The 12,676-nt window shown below is 34.2% G+C and overlaps 1 protein-coding gene across 2 annotated transcripts in view; it reads right to left on the reverse strand.

Moving 5' to 3' along the window:
* Positions 1-12,676, reverse strand: part of CDH12 (cadherin 12) — a 1,003,438-nt gene that overhangs the window by 5,590 nt on the left and 985,172 nt on the right. For both annotated transcript variants that reach the window (XM_059173699.1, XM_059173700.1), the window contains 2 exons: positions 7,876-7,997; positions 4,104-4,221 (listed from right to left, as the gene is read on the reverse strand). In XM_059173699.1, coding sequence (XP_059029682.1) covers positions 4,104-4,221; positions 7,876-7,997 — 240 coding nt within the window. The remainder of the gene's footprint in view (positions 1-4,103; positions 4,222-7,875; positions 7,998-12,676) is intronic.

Consider the following 12,676-nt stretch of genomic DNA (forward strand, 5'->3'; position numbering starts at 1 on the left):
CAGCATTTTAATATAAAGACAAAAATAATTCATTTTAGTTCTGACAAAATCAACAATAGTAATATTTACTTAGAATGATTCAAGGCAATAAATATTTTAGTTTTTATATAAATGCAATTAATACTGCTATTAAAAGTATTATTTTACATGCATTTGTTCTTTACTTCTTTTATTTCTATATATAGAAGTGGGAATTTGGTTTTATCCATAACACCATTTCATCTTTTGTGTCTATTAAAGTAACTCCTTGAAATATTTTGTGATTATAAAAGCACGATAATATTTAGTTTATTAGAGCCATACATAATATCGACTTTGGAATCATTGAAACTAATTTTAGAAATATATATTACTCATTAAAATACAGGTAAGTCAGAAAAATGTTATTATCTCAATAATATTCCATTTGTCTCTTTGTATATTCTAGATTCAACAATTAAAAATTAAGCAACTTCTCTAGACTCATTTCACTGAGAAAATTTTACTTGATAAGACTGTTTTGGGGCACGTGGATGGCTCAGTGGATTAAGCCTTTGCCTTCAGCTCAGGTCATGATCCTAGAATCCAGGGATCGAGTCCCGTGTCGGGCTCTCTGCTCATCAGGGAGCCTGCTTCCCCCTCTCTCTCTGCCTGCCTCTCTGCCTACTTATGATCTCTGTCTGTCAAATAAATAAATAAAATCTTTAAAAAAAAAAAAAGACCATTTTACATGGGAAGATGACTTTGTCATTATATAGAGGAAATTTTTTAAATTGGAAAACAAAACATCAAGATGCCAAATGTCAATTATAATATTCCCAGTGAGATTTAGTAATACCGGGTACTTTTGATGACAGTAGGAATAAAGAAATGGGGACTCGTTGAATTAACATTGAAATCTTCAGCAACTGATTTGAGTACTTGAGTCTGAGGAAAAGGAATAGTCAAGACTAAAGTTTGAAATCTGGGTGAAAATTATTAATAAAAATAGGGGTTAGAGAAACTGATATATATGCACTTGAGGAACCATGGATTCAATGTTCCTGAATGCATTATAACAAAGGACATCCTACCCTTTTGTTAAGTTTACAGTAGCCCCCTCCCCCCCTCATCCATGGTTTTACTTTCTCTGATTTCAGTCAACCTTGGCCTGCAAGCAGCTGATCCACTTCCTGATGTACAGTCCAAAGGTCATTTCATCTACTCATATAAGCATTTTATCATCTTACATCATCACAAGAAGAAGGGTGAGTACAGTATGAAGTAGTTTAAGAAAGAGAGAGATCCTATTTATGTAACTTTTATTAAAGCATATTTGTACAACTGTTTTATTTTATTGTTATTTCTGTTAGTTACTTACTGTGCCTAATTTATAAATTAAACTTTATCATAGGTATGTGTCTATAGTAAAATATATGAATATACAGGGTACAGTACTATCTGTGGTTTGGTTTTAGGCATCCACTAGGTGTCTTGGACCATTATCCCCTAACAGAGAGGGGGGGATTACTGTATTTTCAATCTATTATTATTATTGAGATATGAGCATACAAAATTCATTGTGCTGTTCATGGTGGGGAAAAAAAGATATTAAACGTCATGTCCATTCTTAATATAGTTTCTACTGAAGAAAGAGGAAAAGTTAATACATATCATATAAACTATAAATATATATATTCCCACAATGGAGTATTATTTGGCTATAAGAAAGAAGGAAATATTGTCATTTGTGGCAAAACAAATTAACTTGGAGGGCATTATGCCAAGTGGTGTAAGCTAGGAAAAGAAAAAGATATGCTGTACATGGTAAAATTTACATGTGGAATCTAAAAAAAGATTAAAAAAAATAAAAAGGAACTCCTAAAAGCAGACAATAGAAATGTGGTTGTCAGGGGCCCAGGGTGGAGAAAATGGGGAAAGATTGATAAAAAGATACAAACTCTTGATTATAAGATGAATAAGGCCTGATGGTGTCTAATGTATAACACAGTGACTATAGTTGATACCACTGTATTATAGAAGTGAAATTTGCTAAGTGAGAACTTAAATGTTCTAGCTCCAAGGGGAATTTTTTTTAAAAGATAAATATGTGAGGTTCAAAAATGTTTCTATTATTTTTAAAAACTTACACTTATACTTAAAATATAACTTTAGATAAAAGAAGGTATATAGTAAATGGCAAATGAATAGCAAACAATATTCAAGCTGTGAGAAAACACTACGCTATGAGGCAATATGATCTGATTCATGTTATCATGATTAATCAGATATATATTTTCCAGCAAAGATTACTTTCCAGCAAAGATACAGTGGGGTAAATAGTCATTCTATGTTCCTGAATGATGGGACCATCATTCTTTCATCCTGAAAGAATGATTAGTTTTCTTCTCCATAGTATTTACATACAGAATGTAGGCAATCTAGCATTAAGCCCTGTGAATTCTCTCTCTATCCATATATCTCCATTAGACATTGCCCTAATTTAATATCCGCTCACCCACTCCTGCAATAGCTTCAGAAATAATCCTAAATCCTCCTATTATATTTCTCTTACTACAGCCAAACTGATTCCCTAATGCAAATCTGAACATATTATGTTCTCGTAAATCTTTTTTTTTTTTTAAGATTTTATTTATTTATTTGACAGAGAAAGGGAGATCACAAGTAGGCAGAGAGGCAGGCAGAGAGAGAGGAGGAAGCAGGCTCCCTGCTGAGCAGAGAGCCCGATGTGGGGCTCCATCCCAGAACCCTGAGATCATGACCTGAGCTGAAGGCAGCGGCTTAATCCACTGAGCCACCCAGGTGCCTCTATCCTCTCGTAAATCTTACAAAGACTTTTGAAGTCATTGGATTTAAGTTATAACCCTTTCAAAAGGCAGGTAGTTAGAATGAGCACAGGGTCTGATTTGTCTTGGACAGCCCTATTTTAGGTGAGCTGTTCTAATTAAAATTACTAATATTGTCCACTTCTATTCTCTATAGTGTTCTAGTTTTCTTAACAAAATATGTGGTCTCTCTACTTAGAAGACTTCTCATATTTGGGACCCTGTTGCCTTTATACACATTCCTCACATTACACTGTTGGATGAAGCAAATTCTTCTGAATTCCCTTCTGTGACAAAATGTCTGATATCCTTCCTCTAAATATTTGCAGAAAAGTCAATTTTCTCAGCCATCCTTTGACTTCTATCCATCCCATCACCAACATCATCATCATCATCATCGTCATCACAATTGGCTCTTTTGTCTCTAAGGATAGAATTTAGTAAGAAATTAGCTTTTTTACTATCCAATACTCTGAAGCCAGATGTTTCTAATCCCAAACTCATAACTATGGAAATTTAGAAGGGATAAAATATCCACAGTTACAGAACTAATAATGTGAGAACAATTGACCAGTAGTTAGCTTTAATATTTGTAATCCTGTGTCCATTGCATTTTTATGAGTCTCCCAGTAGATCTGATAGTATTAGTAGCAATAGCAGTGGTGGTGATGGTAGCAGCATTGGTGGCAGAGATGGAAATGCAGATTTCTGTAGTTCCGTTGGGACAGTAAGTAAAATCACCTTGGGTATTGCATTAAAGGAATTTGCATGCATTATTTTATTTAATATAAATACTATGCCATTGATTCAGTACACCTATGATTTTAAAATTATTTAGCATAGCTTACTACACTGAGAATCTGCCACTGAGGACATAACGGAGTGGGAAAGAGAACCTCTGTCATTCTCATTACAAGCCTGCGTTCTTAACCTGTGCTGTACTCTGTGTCATTCAAATAAACCAGTTAAGTTATCCATTCATTTGTGCAAGTAATGTGCAGGTGGAACAAATGACATATTTAAAACATAGAAAGCATTCAATTTCCCAGATTGGCTGGTTTTGCTTAACTCATTAAAGGACTGTCCACATTATAAATGGGAGCAATTTGCCTCATTAGATACAATCTATATAGATTAAATATTTAATTTACTGCTAGCTATAGAATTTTATATTTCCTATAGATGGATTTTCATATTTTATGAACTTGAGTGCTTTTAGAAAAACATTGATTTCTATCTTTGTGTCCTTTTACAAAGTTACATTATAAGAGGTAAGTTTTTTTTACGTGGTAAACTTACTTCTGAAGTCACGGACTGTAAAATTTGGTTTGATGGTAGCTTCAGGTGATAATCTAAAGGAGAATTGCTGCCCAGCAGGAGAAAGATCTCGGTCTGCAGCGCTGACTATCTGAATTATCTGAAAAAAAGTTGAGGTGAAACTTGAAGTCAGTCATGAGTTTCAAAGGGAACTTTACATACACCAGGCTAATAAGTTTACCCAATGATGCATGCAAGGAGATAGAAATGACATTTTTAGGATTCATATCAGTAGGCCAATTATTTACAAATAATTTTTATGAACGAATATCTAAACTTTTACAGTTCATAAATGGCTTAAGTATAATTACAGAGTATGGGGCAATTCCAAATCAATATCTGCATAACTAAAAAACACCATTGAAAATTCTCACTAATAAGCAAAATAAAATTAAAATGCACTTGCTTGCATTTTAAACTAAATAAAATACATGCTTTCTAACCTAAATATGAAAATGCTTACTGGAAAGAAAATCTCTGATTATTTAAAAGCCCTTGAGATAGCAAAATTTTAGTGTAGTTTTGTTTGTGAGATTGCATTTTATTTTCATAAATAAATAAAATGATGAGAAAGAGAAATACAAAGGATGTAAATCTGTTTTTATCCTTATGTTTGTTTTTCCCCAGTGAGCAAGAATGCTAAGTGTATTTTCGTAAAGTTTTTTTAAGAAGTAAGCACTAGCAGCCCGGTTTCAAATTTTTTCTGAAATCGCTTCCATTGGTTGTGTGTTTAGTAGTTAAAATTCTGATACTTCAAGAAAATGCCCTTAAGAATTTGGAGATTAAAAATAACTTCTGAGAGCCAAACTGTGAAATTGATAATTCACTACATAGATAAGCAAATTATAATACCTTTGAGGTTGCATTTATTAATATATCTAATGGCTTTGCGCCAGAAAGAATTTCAGGAAATGTGTGTAGAAGAGAGTGAGAGTAGAGTATGCTCAGGTTGTTACTCCCTTAGACGAAATTGGAATTTACCAAAGGAAGACCTTACATTTCAGGTACTGTGTCTTGGTCATGGAGGGCAAAAGCATACATCTTTTGTTCTTAGATTGATACCATTAAGTACATGATTTATTTTTTTTAATATGTAATTTATTTATGACCTCTTGTTTTCATTCCACGGCTAAAACTCAATCTCTTTACTATGTTCTACCTCCCCATAGAGTTGAGGGCATGTGCACACACTCACACACAAGCATATATTCAGTGCCTTTGAGGGCCTGGTGCTATATTAGTAATTTCTAATTTGACAAATCGGTTTTCTAATGAGAATTTCAGTTCCCTGATGCAGTGGGAATTGGTCACAGTTCTATAAAACTTCAACTTATGTAACTTCACCTAAACTCATATGTTCAGTCAGATCATTATATCCCATCCATTGATTTTCTGTAAATTATTAGGGGATTGGTTTGCCAGGTGTTTAGTTTTGCCTTTAACTACTATAGGTAGCATAATCATTTACTGAATTAAAGTTATTTAACATAAAAAAATATCAAGAACATAACTTTAGAATGAAGCAATGTCCTTTCAAACAGCAGACAGAGAAGAAAGTTTTGGCATAAACAGGCACTTATCTGGAATTGGCACTTGGGAGTCATTGCCCTAAGGAAAAAAAAGAATCTCCTACTACAGTAATTCACTATATATATTATTGTTGATTTAAGTAGCATCATCTTTTTCTCTTTTCTCTTTTGTCTCTTGATAGATAACACATGCATACATACATATATATCCAATTATAGGCCAGAAGAGATAGAGAGTTCCTATGCATAGTTCCTACACAAAGGCTAAAATGCCTTGGGTTAAAAGCAGAAAATTATCACATACCATACTCCCCCAAAACTCAAGGAACAAATGTGGCCCAGTAGAAAACCCAATAGGCATTTATTAGAACAAGAGCTTCCAAGGACCCCACACAGATTGCTTATCACTTTGTCCACCACTTTGTCCAGATCTAAGAAAACCAAGTTATCTTGGGTCATTTCTACTTTTCCCAACTTTTTAAACTCTTCAATTTACCAGACAAGCAAGGAAGCATCAAATGGAGTTCTATTTCCGAAAGACTTTCATTTGGTGCATTATAAGAGTCTGATCAATATAAAATAATTAATATCCTTAACTACCTAAAAAAATAGAAGATTGGGTTTTGGGGGTGAGGTTGGAAGGATCTGGAAAGTGAGAAATTGCTAAGTTATGGAATTTCAGAAAACCTCTTGTAACTTCTCAAATAACCAAACTGGTTTATTATTTGTTTAAACATTGATATAGCATCTACTCTTTTAGATACTGAAGTGGGCACTGGCCTTATCCCATGTAAATTGTGGGTGCATTTAAGGGGATAAAGGGCTAATACTTCATTTTAATGTATTTCTGTGTCTATTCAAAATTAAGGATGCAAATTTTTCTATAAATAAGTCATGTTTTAATAAAGTTAATACTTTCCCCAAATTATCAGAGAAAGGACTAGAGCAGCACAGTCCACTAGAAGTTTCTGTAGTGATGGAAATATTTTATATCTATATGGAAAAAAAAATGGTAGCCACTTATTACATACAGCCATTGAGCAAATGAAATGTGGCTAGTAATAAGGAGAATACTGATTTTTAATTTTATTTAATTTTAATTTAATAACTACATAGCTACTGGACATCACAGGATTAGGGTTATCGAACAGATTTTTCTATATATAAACAGATTTTCTAGTATAAAACATTTAAATTGAAACAAATACTGAATATTAAAGAATAACCTTTTTCAATAAAGATACTGTTTCAAATATCAAGATATTTTAGTAGTAATTAAAACTTTAAATTTTAAATTCATTTAAATTAAATGAATAGCTATGCTATTTAAAGGTGGTTAAAATACAAAATGAGCCAAGCATACTGATATATTTTTTCTTTGAAACTTAGGTGCACGGTATTGGATTAATCATATTCTTATTTCATGACATACTCTCATCATTTTTTCATGATTGATTCATTCATTATATCATATAATCATATCATACTATAACACATTATGTTATTTTATTCATCCATCTATAATAGTCTAGGGAAAAAAAAAAAAAAACCTGGCTACCCAACACCAACAATCACATTAAATCTAGGATTCTGACAGTAACTTTTATAACCATGTGGTCATCCCTCATGACCTCTTCCATTAGAACCAGAGCAATATTGACTTAATAAGGAAAATGTAATTCAAAGATTTTGAATAACCTAGATGTTCTACTCAAGACCACTAGAGAAAGAAGCCTTACATTTTTAATGGGCTACAGAGCTTTTCTGAGATACCCTTTCATAAAGCATGTGAGCAAAGCAAGAAACACTCTAGAAGAACGCACTCTAAAGTTGTTTGCTTACTAGGTTTATGGTCACAGATTCCATAGAAATTCCACAGTAAAAGAGTGAAAATAGAGCAGATTTGTAATCTTAGACTTTTTAGCTATATAAAGAATATTCACTAGGCCATCATCACTTTATCCCTTGGGATGTTACTTCTACATCCATAAATGCACCCCTAATTATAAGTTTAATATTCCCTGTGGTTTTTTTTTATGAAAACATATGAACCAGGGAAAAAAATCTACCTATCCCTCGATCATTATCAATATCAATGTTGATATCGATATTGACGTGTGTGTGTGTATGTGTGTGTGCATGCATTTATGTGTGGTCTTATACCCTGAAACAGATGCATATAGTAGGTCTTTTTATGTTATTAGTTAACAATATTGATAAGATACCTGTCCTGGTTTGGCATTTTCACACACAGCTGTCTCATACGGCACAGATATTTCTGGAGGAAATTCATTGACATCTAAGACATTAATCAATATGTTGACTTTACTGCTTAATAATGGGTTACCTGTTGAAAACATAAAAAGAGAACAGACAATTACAAAATCAGGTCAGTTATTGCTCTTATACTAAATAGTATTAAATTGTTTTTTTTTTTAATTAAAAAAAAAAAAAGGATTTATTTCGGAGAGAGTGTCTATTGAGGTGGAGTAGGGAACACAGAGAGAGAGAGACAAGCAGACTCCTTGCTGAGCACAGAGCCCAATGCAGGGCTGCATCCCAGACCCTGAGATCATGACCTGAGCCAAAATCAGAGTCAGAAGCTTAACCAACCACCCAGGCATCCCTTATTATTACTTTTTCAAATCAGCCATTATAAATCTAAATGACCCTTCCTTTATGGGAAGCTCTGCCATGTGCCAAATATAAATGATAAAAGGATGGGTGAGTAAGGTATCAATGTTTTGCTGTTGGAGCACTAGCTGTGCATCATACTAGTGCTAATAATACTAATTTTATCCCTGAAATTCACACACCACCGAAGTTAAGGGAAACTGCCTAGCTAGTATTTTATCAAGCAGTAGCCATCATACCAGAGTTGGTTCACAGAACCAACTTTCACCAATAGTGATAATTTTCACTGGATCAAACATGTTTTCTATGTTGTGTCCATATAATTAAAACTTCATTGGGTAGGATCTTCTACACATTTAAAAAGATCTTTCAAAATGATTCTTCCTGAAAAGGATGATAAATTACAAGGAAAGTGAAGGAGAGAGGGCTTTTTTATAAATAAAGATTTAAAAAACAGACTTAAGGAAGTAGAAGACATAGATTATGGAAAGCTAGGATACACACTGAAATGACTTGCTGGTGATAAGAAAAGAAAGAATAAACAAGATTTTCTTCCCACAGTATATTAAAAAAAAAAAAAAAGAAAGAAAGTGTTGTTTTGAAAAACTACCAAGACCCATCACAAGTTTCAGCCCCAGACCTTGTTATATTACCTGCCTCCCTGTCATTTGCTGAAGACTCAAAACAATTAAATTAGTAAGGCCTAGCAGGCACAGTTTACCTTTTTTGCTATAAAATTTTACCATATGAAATGTTACAGATGGATAAACTGCCCCAAATTGTTGAAGGACCTTGTGTAGAGTCACACATTTAGGGGAATGAGAAATTAATATTCAAATCCAGTACTATGGAAATCCAAATATCATGTACATGCCACCAGACATTCTCTATGGATTGGCATAGGTATTAAACCTTCATCTGCAGTGCTGCTGAGGAGTCGTAATATTAGTATTCTTTGAGACCTCTATCTGAATTCTTTGGAAGAAGCATACAAAATCTCAACACATGGCTGATTCTGCCAACTCTCCACTATCCTGCTGTGCTAAAATTTATTAGAAAACAATAAACAGGGACGCCTGGGTGGCTCAGTGGGTTAAGCCGCTGCCTTCAGCTCAGGTCATGATCTCAGGTTCCTGGGATCGAGTCCCGCATCGGGCTCTCTGTTCAGCAGGGAGCCTGCTTCCCTCTCTCTCTCTGCCTGCCTCTCTGTCTACTCGTGATTTCTCTCTGTCAAATAAATAAATAAAATTAAAAAAATAATAAATAAAAAAATAAAAAAAGAAAACAATAAACACTAAAACAGTATTATAATAAATGTTTGCATATTCACATATGATGCTGCGAAACCCATCATCACGTACCAGGACACACAAAGATAACACAAAGTAATAGAGGATGTGCTTATAGAAGGTGTATTGGTAATCTTGGGAGATGGATGCAGAAAGTATCTATGATTTAAAAATTAATATTGGCCACAGAGAATTATCTTATTTGGTAGAAAATGTTGGCTGTTTTCACAAGTTATTTAATCTACCTTTAACTTGGTTTCTCCCTATAAAGCACACAGTATTACAGTCCCAAATTCATAGGTTTGTTGTATTAAATAAGTGGTGGTATTTTACAAAATGTTAGCTCTCCTTTGGTAAATTACATTATTCATTACCAAGTGCACGTCTTGGAGATTGTCTAGCTCTGTAACTATTTTTGGTATCAATTACTCCTATAGCATAATATGTAGTTAAAATTCAATGATTTGGTTAAACTTCGTTCACTTTCCTAAGAAGAAACTGGAAATTATTGAAAATAACAACAGAATTTTAAAAGTATATGCTTAATATTTTATAATGCTTACAGTGTACCTATAATAAAATATGTTACATAGATTAACTCTTTTAAGGTTCACAGTAACTCTGTTGTAGACACTATTATTATCCCTATTATTGCTTGTGGATCTCTGAGGAACAGAAGGGGGATGTGACTCTTCCAAAAATCACAAGTTGGAGGTAACAAGATGGGGTTCTAGTACCAAGTTCATGCTCTTAAACTCGAGTATATATTGTGTATTAGAAAACAACTAAAATTTATGTAGCTATTGAAAAAATAGACAACAAATTAATATTACAGATTAGTTTAGGAATTTATGTGAATTATTTAGCCTATTCGATTTCTGCCAACATAAAAATCAGTTTCCACTTTCTATTTTGTATGGTATATAAAGTACAAGTCCTGAGGCCATATAAAGAAGAGAGTTTTGTGTGTGTTCATTTGTGTTTAGATTTTGTTTGTTTATTTGAGAGAGAGAGAGAGAGAGCATGAGTTGGGGAGGGGCAGAGGGACAAGCCAATTTGGGAAGCAGTAACATTTCTGTTCAAGAACTACCATACTTAAGCAATGAATTTTTAACAAGAAAATGCAGTTTGTTGGAGTCATATAGATTTTTTTTCATTTATGCATATAATTCAGAAAATTATGTTGAGGAACTAATGACCCTTTTTCATCTGACTCATCTAATCTGTATTTGGGACAGCGATGATAAAATTTGTTTAGTCACGACTTAGCATGAGCATTATAACATTTTCGCCATGTAGAAACTAGTTATCACTGAATACTTAGGGGAAAGTTTCAAATATAAATTTAGTAAATTTTATTTTATTTTATTTTTTAAAATATTTTGTTTATTTGTTGACAGAGATCACAAGTAGGCAGAGAGGCAGGCAGAGAGAGAGAAGGAAGCAGGCCCCCTGCTGAGCAGAGAGCCCCATGTGGGACTCAATCCTAGGACCCAGGGATCATGACCTGAGCCGAAGGCAGAGGCTTTAACCCACTGAGCCACCCAGGCGCTCCTTATTTTATTTTTTTTTAACTTAAATAATTTATTTATTTATTCAACAGAGAGGGAAAGTGAGAGAGCATGCAGAAGCAGGGGGAGCAGCAGGCAGAGGGAGATGCAGGCTCCCTCCTGAGCAAGGAGCCTAATGTGGGACTAGATCCAGGATCCTGAGATCATGACCTGAGCTGAAGGCAGATGCTTAATGGAATGAGCTACACAGGCATCCCTAAATTTAGTGAATTTTAAAAAAACAAAATCTTACATGACTAATTGCTGTCTTCTTTGTAGTCAAATCATTTAAATTCTAATTATTATTGATGCATGTTTTTTATATTTAATAACCAGCTTAATAATGGTTTTTGGCTCACATAATCTAATCAAGAAATCATTTTGTTTTTATCCCCTGTGCCTTCAAAAGTTCTTTCTCCATCCCTTGATGGTATCTCATAAGCTCCCTGAGCTTTCTGAGTCAGTCTGAGTTAGAATTTCCTTATTAGTAGTATTTTCAAGTATAGTTTCGATTAAGAAAACAAAAAGTAAAGCCCAAATTTCAAAAACAAGGAATACGGGGTGCCTGGGTGGCTCAGTGTGTTAAAGCCTCTGCCTTTGGCGGCTCAGGTCATAATCCCAGAGTCCTGGGATGGAGCCCCGCATGGACTCTCTGCTCAGCAGGAAGCCTGCTTCCTCCTCTCTCTCTGCCTGCCTCTCTGCCTACTTGTGATCTCTGCCTGTCAAAAAAGAAATAAAATCTTCAAAATAAAAATAAATAAAATCTTTTAAACAAAGGAATAAAGGGAAAAGATCATTGTTTATTATAAATGAGTTAAAATACTATAAAGAATATTATAAATTTATGCCCAAAACTTGTCAACATAAATGAACTGAAAAAATTCCTAGAAAGACACAAATTACCAACACTGACCTTTAAAATACAAAACCTTAATAGGCCTTCAGCAAATGAATAAAATCAAGTTGTAATTAAAAATCTCCCAAGAATGGGGGGTTAAGGGGATAGGAGAAGAATCAATGAAACAAGATGGGATTGGGAGGGAGACAAACCATAAGTGACTCTTAATCTCACAAAACAAACTGAGGGTTGCTGGGGGGAGGGGGGCTGGGAGAGGGTGGTGGGGTTATGGACATTGGGGAGGGTGTGTGCTTTGGTGAGTGCTGTGAAGTGTGTAAACCTGGTGATTCACAGACCTGTACCCCTGGGGATAAAAATATATTATATGTTTATATAAAAATAAAAATCTCCCAAGAAAGAAAAATCTCACACACGTGCCTTCACTGGGGGAATTCTTCTTCTTCTTCTTTTTTTTAAACTTTGGAAATTTTTTGGAGATTTTATTTTTATTTTTAAAGATAAAGATTTCATTTATTTATTTGAAGAAAGAGAGAGCACGCACAAACTGGGGGAACAGCAGGCAGAGGCAGAGGGAGCAGCAGACTCCCTGTTGAGTAGAGAACTGGATGTAGGGCTGGATCTCAGGACCCTGGGATCATGACCTGAGCTGAAGGGAGACGGCTAACTGACTGAGACACCCAGGCACCTCAATGGG

The sequence above is a fragment of the Mustela lutreola genome, chromosome 5 (assembly GCF_030435805.1).
Source record: "Mustela lutreola isolate mMusLut2 chromosome 5, mMusLut2.pri, whole genome shotgun sequence".
Classification (NCBI taxonomy): domain Eukaryota; kingdom Metazoa; phylum Chordata; class Mammalia; order Carnivora; family Mustelidae; genus Mustela; species Mustela lutreola.